We start from the raw sequence: 11559 nt of genomic DNA on the forward strand, positions 1-11559 counted from the left end.
AGGAGTCCAGGTGGTGGAGCAGAGGCTAAAGAAATACCTCTGGCCTCCCTCCCCCTCACTCGCCAGTTTCCGTAGCAATTGGGAGAGCCCTAGACCACTGCTCATCAGGAAAAGCTGTGAACTCAAACTTCACCCCCTTTGCCTTCCTCTACCTCCCTTGTCACCAAGGGGCCCGGGGAATCAAGCCCAGGGATGCTTCTCCACCCCTCCTGTGTTGGGAGCATGGCCGCAGAGTTAACTTGGCTGAGCATTTCTAGAGTGAATTCCGTAATGTGTGAATTATGTTGCTTGACTCGCAGGAGTCTTTGGCAGACACTAAAAGGAAGAGAACCCTAGTCCTGGAGGCCCTTCTCCCAAATCTCTGAAAGGGCCAGGGCTGCCTCCACTGGTCAGGCCTCACCCCACCTAAGGCTTTTCAGCAAAGGCTAGAGGACCATTTGTTGGGGAGAGGGGCTAATCTAAGAGCGATTCTTACCTAGATGTCCAATGAGGTCACTCCCTTCTGTCCCTGAGAACACTGCAGCTGTATCTTACAAACAAACTGCAAGCTCTGCCTTAGTCCCTGAAACACTTCCTTAATGTTGGAGAAGTCATTCCAAGGCTGCAGATTTGGGCTACATGTAGCAGGCAGTATGATTTCTCTCTGGCACTCTGTTTGAAGACTGAGCAATTTAGAACTTTCTGGTTTTGCTTAAGATCAGTTAGCTCAACCCCTCCACTTAGTAGAGGAAGAAAGTGAGGCCCAGAGAAGAGAAAGAACTTTTCCAGCAGGTCAGGCAGGCCACACAGAGGCAAAGTGATCCCGGAGCTGAGACTCGTGGTTTTTCTGACTGGATCCAGGCTTCCAGCCTCTGACCCTTTGTTCTTTCCACTAAAACTACAGTAACCAGACTTTCCAAAAATGTTCTGGGTTCAAGAAAAGAAAATAGACTTTCCATATGGCTTTGAATCAAGAATATCCCTCAGTTTGGAGTTCAGAAATAAAGTCTCCATATTTCTGCCATCGATTTTCTTTTTCAGATTCAATTCATTTCAAACAAATTTCATTAATCATTGATTATATCCTAGGCCCTGGGCTGGAGATGCAAAGACAAATGGAAATAGTGCCTGGACTCAGGGAGATTATAGTTTTTCATGAGTGATGAGGAAGGACAAAGATGAGGAAATATAAGGCACTGACTATAGATTGCTGCAGTGTCAGTGAGGGGTCCCAGGACGTTCCATGGGGCAGCCAACGGGAGTCAGTCTGAAGAGATGGAAGGCTTCTTGGTGGCTACTGAGGGGGACTTATAAGCTCTCTGGGCCCCCTTCAAATCCAGGCTCAGGAAAAGTGTCCTAATGAATCTGGAACCCTCTGGTTCTGTGATTATTAGTACCCTTCACATGCAAATGAACCCTGGGATCACAAATAGCTCTTTTCTGCCTCTTTCTCCTCTCTGCTATTTAATGATTTACTATAACAAACCACAATAACTGCCTTTGAATAGAATGGATTGGGTAATTAGCAGGCCTGATACTGGGTACCATTCCCTACAAACTAACTCTTGCTGTAAAGCCATGAAGAGTGCCACAAATGGCCATCTTTGCCCCCTTGTAGCAGGGAGACCCAGCTTGTTACTGGGGGCCACCTTGGAGACATTAGTGGGATAGTTAAGCTAAGTCTGGCAGATGACACATTAAATTCATCTGGAAGAGAAAGAGAAGGGTAACAGGGATCTAAGTCAGCAACAGAAACAAAAACATGTTTGTGGAGCAAATGTTCACAGCCCCAAGACCTGGAATCTCTCCTCCAGGTACTGGGGTCCAATCTCACCAAAGAGAGAGGCAGTGTGGTATACTGCACGGCACTTAACCTTAGGATTATCTGGGTGCAGAGCCCCCCTGCTGGTGGCTTCCCTTCTGGGGGGCCTTGGGCAAATCACCTAACCTCTGTATGCCTTCATTTCCTCATCCATACAATGATCATGGCTAGGATACTTCACCCAGATTGTTAGAGGAACCAGGGAATAAAGTGCATTTCCATACATTGTGAAAACTTTAAATAAGTGTGAACTATTATTGTGGTAAAATTCAGGCAAGGATGATTCTTTTATCACAGAGTCCTCTACTACCCCCTCTCCCCACCAAGTATGTACTTAGCCTCTCCCCAGAAAAGAGAAGGGGACTGATCAGAGACATCTCCGGCCTGCTTTGACTGAGATAGTCATCTCTCCATCATTCTGATGTGCTTTGCTAGTCAGACTCTTTGGGCTCAGTCATTTCTTCCATCTCCAAAGGAATGCAGCCCTTACTCCAAGGGGTAGATGACATCTTCCTGCAAAGCAAACAAATTGAATTTTTGCAAATCGTCCTCTTGATGTACAGGGCCATTTTAGAAATGCTTTATTCCTCATTTCCAATGGACTCTTTCCAGCTTTGTTTGCTGGTTGTGCCCAGCCCCTCTGTCTTGTGTAGGAATTAGTTATCCACAAAGGATTCTTAGTCCACTGAGGGATCATTTCTTAGAGAAGCCCTGCAGCAGATCCATCAGGAAGGGATAGAATCTGGTGACAGTGTGAATGATGGTCCTGTTCAGTAATTGATTCTGGTGGCTCAGATTTCCATAGACTGGGTTTTCCCATAGTGAGACATACCCAACCTTGGAAAGAGAGAAGGCAACCAGCACTGGTGAAAGGGAAAGGGAGAGAAGAATTGAGGCCTACCCAGGTGAATGGGACCTTGGCCTAATGGTCGTGTCTTCATCTGGAATCTCACATCATTCCTCCTCAATAGAGTGGAGAGTGTCCAAGGGGTGGTGCTTATGATGGTAAGGGACCTTGAGATTGCCTCCTATGGGGATTGAATAAAGGAATTGGGAATGTGTCACTTAGGAAAGAGGATTTAAAGAGGACAGTTCTCTTCAAGTACTGACAGAATGTCACCTGAGGCTCCAACGTCCTTTCTTACCTCCATGGCCTCTAAAATGTAGCCAGACTCTTCTTGTGGCTCCTCAAGCTGGGCTTTCGATTTCTCATCTCTGTGCCTTCATACAAGTCACCTGCAGGGCCTGGAAAGTGATGCCTCCTCAGCTCTGCTTCATAATTCCTCACTCACTTCAAAGCTCAGCTCAGTCACCACTTCTGACATAAGGCCTTTCCTGAGCCCCCTGCCCACAGACACTAGAGCCACTCCCTCCCCATCATTTTGGACTTACTGTATATTTAATTATGTGGTTTGGTGTTGTATATGGAAAGCTGGACTCTGAGACAAGAATCCTCAATTAATAAACATATATGAAATCCTTTGTCAATTCCAGGCACTAAGCTAGGCACTCGGGATACAAGTACATTAAATGAATTAATTCCTAATTGCAAGGAAGTTGATTCTAGCAGAGGAGACTCTATGTTAGAAACAGAGAGCATAAGCAGGGGGAAAAAAAAAGATGAAACAAAGGAGGGAGGATGTGGGATCAGAAGAGGATTCATGTAGAAGGGTCTGCTGGAAGGTGTGTCTCAGGTAAGAGAAGGATGCCATAAGGCATTCTAGTACAGCAGTGTCACGTGTGGGGAGCAGACAAGGGTTACTGGGCTAGATCACAGACTGGGAGATGAGGATTGATGTCTAATAGGACAAGAAGATGAGTCATGCAAGGCTGTGAAGGGGAGGACAGGCTACCAGAAGGGTTTACCTTTGAAACAAGTGGTGATGGGAAGCCGTTGGGGTTTATAGATTAGGAGAGTTCTGTACTTAAGGACAGTAGCTGGTAGCTATGCAGAGAATGGACTGAAGTTTGGAGAGACTGAAGAAAGGAGCCCTGATTGGTTGGTGCTGCAGTAATTCAGGCAAGAGTTGATGAAAGTCTGCATGTTGGTAGGTGTGAATGGAGAGAATGAGTCGGATGGGGAAGACGTTACGCCTTCAGAAAGTGCAAGATTTGTCATTTGATTGGATGGGGGTGGAGAGGAAGAACGAAGAGTTGGAAATAATGCTAAGGTTACAAACCTGGGATCCTGAAAGAAAGTGGTACCCAGGCAGAAATGGGGAAGCTCAGAAGATAGATGATTTAGAGGGGAAAGACAATGAGCTTTGTTTTTGAACATGTTGACTTTGTGATGTCTCCAGAACACACAATTTGAAAACGGCCAATAGGTAGCCGGTGATACAAGATTGAAGTGCACAGGAGAGACTGGAGCTAGATATAGAGATCTGGGAATCATTGACATAGATATTAGAGCATTGTGATTTAACCTTTAGCAGTTAAATTGATGGAGAGAGAGAGAGTAGCTGATGCTGTATGAAATGTAAATCTTCCAGAATTGGTAGAGGGAGTTCCAACAAAATCATGAATTCAGGCCTTATGCCCTACTTCCATTAATGTACATGTGTTGTGACATAGCACAGTGCCAGGCACAGAGTGAACATTTGATGAATGTTCATTGACTGACTGACTAATGTTCCCTCTTCTTCCCTCATAGGATAGAAATGCCTTGACAACAAAAACCATATTAGTCTTGCCTTTGTATTCATAGTGCTTAGGTTAATGGCTGACATAGAGTGAATATTAAAAAAAAAAAAAAGATGCTTGTCACTTGTTTGATTGAGAAGGATTATATCCATTCCACCTGTCCCAAGAGCAAAATCAGAAACAGTGAGTGGAAGTTGAAGAAGACTCAAAATTCTGGAAAATGTCCAGTCAAAGAGAACTGCCCTCTAAATGGAAGGCAATGGGGCTTCCTTTCCTGTAGGCCTTGAGGCCATATGTGGCCCTGTAGGTCCTCAAGTGCGGCCCTTTGACTGAGTTCAACTTCACAGAACAAATCCTTTTCTTAAAGGGACTTATTCTGTGAAGTTTGGATTCACTTCCAGAGATTTGAGGTCAGATCCATACTGGATTAGAGGCCTACATGTCCTCCAGGTCTGAGACTACAGAAGACCTGCCTATTATGAGTCCTAGAAGGTGGATTTGGGTGATGATGGTTGTTGTTGTTCTTGTTTTCTTTATCATGGACCAGAACTATCTCCGAACCATTACGATGAAATATTCCCATTGGTTTGGATGGCCTCGGCCTCTTTCTGTGGGGACGTGAAGGCTGACCATCTAGGAGGGGTCCATGCTGGCTTTGGGGATGATTTGGATGATTCAGTTAGTAAAAGAATAATCAGCAAAAAGATCACACTTATATAGAAGAGGGATTGGTCTCTGCCTTTTTTTGGGGGGGCGCAGAGATTCTTGGGTAACTAGTTTAGTGAAGCCTACAGAACCCTTCTAGAATCACATTTTTAAAATGCGGAAGAAAAATGCATAAGATTACAAAGGAAACCAAGCACAGGGAAATACGGTTAAACTATTAATAGAGGGGGGAAAAACAAAACAAATTATTAGACCCAAGATAAGAACTCCTGCTCTGGAATGTCGGGTTTCCTGGTGTTTCCTTCCCATTAACCCCAAGGGGGCAGACATTAGAGGCATCATTAGCCCCATTTGAAAGGCAGGAAAGTGTAGCTCAGAGAACAGAAGTGATTTCCCAATGCTACATCGAAGACAGAGCTCAGATTCAGGCCTCCATACTTTAAGTCTCATATTTTCCTGCAGTGTAACCTTCTCTCTAGGAAACCCATGGCTCTCATGTTAGCTACTGAAAAATCTGAATTACTTTGGGACTTGTTTTTAAATTTTTCAGAGCAACATTCAAAGAATTTGCTGAAAAATATGGCCGAGATCAGAGGTTCCGACTTGTTCAGAAGAAGAAAGATCAAGAGCATTTTTTCAACCAGTTCATAATGCTCCTTAAAAAGAGAGACAAAGAAAACAGAATCAGACTCCGCAAAATGAGATAAGAGTCTACAGGAAGGAGCTGCCGTCTTCCCGAGGTCAATCCTGTGGCTTCCTGGGGAGCAGAGGCGAGTGTGAGCTTCTGGGGGAAGATTTAGTCCTGGAGCAGAGCCCAGCACTTCTGGAGGAAAACCTTTGAGCCTCAAGCCGGGGACCTTTTCTCCCAGGCCCAGGGGGACTTCTGGATCTCAAAGGATTGCTGTTTCATATTGAAGCTCTCTTTTGTACAACATTCAGCGTCTGATGTATTTCTAATTGCCATGATATGTCAATCCCTTAATTGTTTTAATTATGCAAATATCTTGTAATATACACAAATTATAAATCCAAGGCAGATTTGTAATTGAGCAGAAACAGATGCCATCTCTGCCATTCTGCAGACTCTCTTGCCCTTTGTTTGAAGAGTGCTTTGCAACCACATCCGTTCTCGGGAAGGGCGGCCGTGCTCTGGGGCCTCCACGACTCCAACGTTCATAGGTCGATGTCTCATTTTCTGAGTAGTCGTCTTAGCGTCTTAGTCGTTAATCACAGTGATGAGCGTGCCAGTCTTGACACATGCACCTTGGGTGATGATGGCAGTTTACAGGTGATGGCTGTCCTATTGTTCTGAAAGGTGCTTTCAAGCCCAGAGAGGGAAACAAAACCATTCTTTGGATTTCTTCTTTAAAATAATTTTCAAATGAGTTATTTTGTAAAAAAAAAAATCATGTGAATATTTAAGTTATTTTTATTGTATGCCAAAAGTTTGCATGAGATTTTTCTTATCATCTTTGTATAAATAAATATTTTAACTTTTTTTTTAATTAATAAATATTTTAAACCAGAGTTGTCCCCCCCAGCATTCTTTAACACCATCTCACACAGTCTTGGAGCCTCCAAAAACAGAATTTTTTTTTCCTTTTCTCAAAATTTAAATGAAAACAATGTTATTTGTACAGAGGAACAGAATAATCATCCATATTCCAGAAGAAACCTAACTTAGCTTTAATCTGAATTTCAAAATATGAATCTGACTTAATTGTGATTTTAAATACTAAGCAATTTCAGGTTGCATTTCTATATTTCAGCTTCTGCTTCATGAAATTAAGCTGTGAGATTTTTCCCAGGCCCCAGGAATGGGGAAGATTGAGAAAAATAAAATGAAATGAAGATGTGCCAGAACTCCAGTGGAATTTTCCTTTCCACTATTCCCAAGTAGAGGCACGGGGCCAAGAGAGTCCCAGTTGCCATGTTCCCATATGTATTTCTTGTATTTCTTGTGCTGAACTGGGGATTGCTCAGTAATGATACACACGCACCCACACACACACACACACACACACACACACACACACACACACACACACACCCCTCTTTCTTTGCCAGTTCTCTCACATGTTACTGTCACTTTAAGACAATTCAGTCTAGTTGAGAATCGTACTAGCTGGACAGACAGGAAGAAGTAGAAAGAAGGACGATTCCAAGATCCCAAAGACAAGGGAATTGGTGGTTAGACAGCAATTTGTTTTGGTAAACTGGGACTCCGCAGTGTCCTGTGGCACCCAAGAAAAGCCAACAAGAAAGGCAGAAGACCCGCCATGGTGGAGGGAGATCCCCTCTGGCACCACCCCATCAGAGGGATTGCTTGAAGCTCTAGAAGCTGTCATTTAAGGATATTGATGAGTGGGGGGAGTGTCCAAGGAAGGGCAAGCAGGACACATGATATGGGGGTCATGTGAAGATGTGGGGCTGCTTAGGCTGGAGAAGACCACAAAGTGGGGATGCTGTTGACAACTGTCCTTAAAGTTTGGAGAGACTCTCAAGTGGAGGAAGAAATAACATATTGGGTTTTCCCAGTCTGTGCTAGACTTTAGAAGAAACGTTCAGCTTTGGAAGAAATGGGGAAATTCTGCTTCCTGCCTTCAAACGTAATTCTTTCTACAGGTCTGCTCACTCAGTACAATTTAATTCAAAGAAGACATATGATGCCCCTGCAGTATGTAAGGCTCTCTTTTCATCCCTAGTGAGATGTGAAAGAGATTGATCCATCCTGCTCATGAGGGAGGTGGGTTAAGGAGAAATAGGAAATGACTCGGCTACAAAGAAGTGTGGGCTGTGAGTCCAGGAGAAACACACACAAGCCCACTCAGGTCTTTGATGAGAGAGAGGCAGCGTTCCGCTGGGTGGGACCAGAAGTGCTCCAGGAAGCAGCTTAGTTGGGACATGGAAGAAAAGACTTGAGCAGATGGACACAGGATTGGGGGCAGAGGGACTCTACATCCTATATTTGGGGCAGAGAGACCCAGAGCCAATTTATAGAAAGGGCAAAGGGAGAGGGGAGGGGAGAGAGCAGTTCTGGTCAGTTTGAATGCACACTGCACAATGGGGAGAAGGTTGAAAGTGGGTTTGGAAATGGTTACCCTATGGAAATTGCCATTAGAGTTTATACTTAATAAGTAGACCACAACCACAGAAGATTTTTGAATTGAGTGGTGTTGTGATCAGAGCGAGATTACATGGCAGGAGAGGGAGACAAGTGAAGTGGTGACTGTGACAGCCTTGATAAGAAGATAGGAGGATCTGCACCAGGGGCTGAGGCGGTAATGTTTGGGGGATGGAGTGGGAGACAGATCCTCATCATCTCCCTCCATGACTGCTGATTGAGGACTCATAAAGTGCCCACAAATCTATTTGACACATTATCCAGGGCATGATGGGAGATATTCATAGGAGGCATGGGACAGATACAGAAGATACACCCGGGACCTGGATGGTATTATAGCCTTGGAGGCAGGAGGGTCTGGGTTCAAGTCTTGCCTAAGACACATGCAATGTGTTTAAACACACACATCATTAAGTCTTTGAGTCAAGACTTGAGGAAAATCTCCCAGGCTCCCGGTCTGGCCTCCCCTCTCTCTCTCACCCTTTTCCATCCAGACCTCTTTCCATGGGCCCGGGGCTACCTCACTGTTCACCCTCCAGTCAGTATCTGGGCACGAAATGAAGGCTTCTTGGTCAGCTGGGTCTTGTGCACTGTCTGGTTGTCTTTGCCTAATGAAAGTCATAAATAAGCTCTTTCTCATCCAGATTTGGATCCAGACTTCCCTATCCGAGACAGTTTCCGAGCACAGATCACTTAACAAATGCATACCCAAGTGGGCAGTGGGGACTTTTCTTCTGTGGAAGTCACTGACTCAGGCTCCGGGCTCCAGAGGCTTCTGCCAATTACAGGGTCTTCAGTGGCCATTAGGCACTGAATAAGCTGGGCTGGTTAGGAACAGGGAGGGCTCCCACCTGCTTAGGACTGTGGTGGCTGTTAGCCATTTAGTTATGCTGTTCCCTGAGCTCCCAAGCACAAAAGACCTGCCCCAACAGGAGGTCCCAAGTTCAGCCATCCATTTGTTTGGATTCTGTAATTTTCCTCTTCTGTGGTAGCTCCGCATTGTTGAGTTACTGCTCCCCCTCCTAACTCTCAGAAGTCAAACCTGCTTAAAAGACTCTAATTATTTGGAAGAATGGATGAAATTAGAGAACTTACTATTAAGATGTATTAAAATCCACAAGAACTCAAGTGCAGGCTTGTCAGTGGGATGTGTTTATGCTGACCTGTTTCTAGACGTTGACCTGGACCATTCAGCATCCCCTGAACAGGGAGGCACACAGCCTGGCACCATTCAGAGCATTCTGCTGGGGAAATAGAGGCTAGTGACAGTGATCTTACCGCTAGACTGAACCAACGACTGGTCTCTCCAGTGTAACCTCATCTTTGCCAAAGCCTGGGTCTCGGCTGGACTCACCTCCCTTGACCTCTTCACAGGGTTGGACAGAATTGGCCAGTCCTTCATTCTTGAGCCTCTTCCTAGGCTTCTGAACATTCTTTTCTGATTTTCTTATGATGTCTTGAACACTGCTCCCCCATCTTTTCCTTTTAATTGATTCAGTATCCTCATTTTGCTGCCTGAGGGTGGATGCCTTCCTAGGCTCCCTCAGGTGACTCTAGTCTCACCTCTTTCTACCCTCTGCTCCTTGGAAATCTCATTTGCTCTTAAGGCTTCAATGATTGTCATTGTAGACAAGCCACATCCATTTCTCCAATCTCATCTTCCCAGAATCCCAATCCTAAGGTTCCAGTTCCCTATTGGAGATCTTCAGGTAGGTGTCTCCCTTTAGCATATGTATCTATGTATAATATATGCATGTACATGTCTATATACACACTTATGCACACATATATGTAGATAGATCACTTTTGTTTACACTCTTCATTTCCAAATACCACCTCTGCCCCTTGCCTCAATCAACCAACAGGTATTTATTGTGTACTTCCTCTGAGCCAGGCATCATTCTGGGTACCAGGGATGAAAAAAGAACTAGCCTTCATTAAGACTTGTTCAAATGGATGGCTCTGTCCAGAGAATCGTCCCGTGTAACAAAGAATAAGAGAGAGACAGAGGCAAACAGACAGACGGACAGACGAAGTTGAGCCAAGTAAGCAGTGCGTCCAATGCGTCCAATGGCATATAAGCACCTCCCTTCCATATTCTCCTAACTGAACACAAAGAAAGTGTGGGAGAGGTATTCTCTTGTCTCTCCTCCAGGACTGAACTGTGCCATCATGACATTCAGTTTTCTTAATAATTCACAGTGTATCATGTGCTTTAAGTAAAACAACCTACCTCCATTTTATAGATGGGAAAACTGATTCTCAGAGAATAGAAGTGAACCCCAGTGTCCCACAAGAGTAAGGAACAAATCAAGCTTTCAAATACAGTCCATGCCTCACTTGCAAGCAAGTTTTACAAACATTAGCATCACTGTATGAGGACCCCAAGGCTCAGAGATTGAATTTGACTTCACTCGTATCATCTAGTTAATATGTGCCAGAAAAGTCTTACTGCTGTGTCCCACTGGGTCAAGCTTCCTTCATGATCAAGAGAACAAGGAATGCATGGGGATGTTGCTAGGATCTGTGTTTATGTTCAGTTACTTTGAACTGATGACAAATGGGGGTGGTCCACCACTCATACGGCACAGCCTCCTTTCAGCCCTGGCTTTGCCTTGTCATCTCTTCCTAAAGGCAGGTAGTTTAAGGGGCTCTGTTCCTGCAGTGTTGGAATTGCTGGGCTGGTGACCGTTGGGGCAAAGAGCACCTATGGATATGTTGGAGATTTTACACTGTGATCAGGAGCAGGCCCCTGGTAAACACCTGCCTTAGGGTTATTATGCTAAACCCTAGAGAGGAGAGGCTCAGCAGGGTGGGTGATGGAGAATGAACAAGATGCCTGTCATCCCGGCAGCTACCAGGTCACACAGGGCCCAGCTTGAAACAAACAGACAAACCAACCATCTCTCCTCTGTGTATCTGGGAATTGTGAGTGAATGCTGGGATCGCCCGCACTCCCGGGAGTTCAGACCTTCTCTGAAGCCATCCAGGCGAGGGTTGTTATCATGCCCCCAAGCCCCTGTTCTCACAAGCAATCAGCAGAAGTCGGTGCCTGGCATTGCGGAAGGCATCACCTTCTCTGCCCAGAGGAACAGCAAGTCATAGCCTAAGAAATGGCCCCCAGGTGGAATCCTCCCTTCCAACCAGCAGGTCAGAAATAGAGTCATCCCCTTTCTCACGCTGCCTGGCACCGTGCTTGGGGCCCTGGCCGCCTCTTGTTGGCCAGTTATTTCAGTCATGTCTGACTCTTCCTGACCCCCTTTGGGGTTTTCTCAGCAGAGATACTGCCATTTCTTTCTTCAGCTCATCTCACAGATGAAGAAAC

General features: G+C 45.1%; 1 protein-coding gene across 1 annotated transcript in view; it reads left to right on the forward strand.

Annotated features, from left to right (window-relative positions):
- TCERG1L (transcription elongation regulator 1 like) overlaps positions 1 to 6637 on the forward strand; it is a 296277-nt gene extending 289640 nt beyond the window's left edge. Inside the window, 1 exon segment of the mRNA XM_020973107.2 lies at positions 5661 to 6637. Within this exon segment, the coding sequence (XP_020828766.1) occupies positions 5661 to 5817 (157 nt within the window). The 3' untranslated portion in view covers positions 5818 to 6637.
- The last annotated feature ends 4922 nt before the right edge of the window (positions 6638 to 11559 follow it).

This window comes from Phascolarctos cinereus, unplaced genomic scaffold, assembly GCF_003287225.1.
Source record: "Phascolarctos cinereus isolate Bilbo 61053 unplaced genomic scaffold, phaCin_HiC Scaffold_3;HRSCAF=262, whole genome shotgun sequence".
Lineage (NCBI taxonomy): Eukaryota > Metazoa > Chordata > Mammalia > Diprotodontia > Phascolarctidae > Phascolarctos > Phascolarctos cinereus.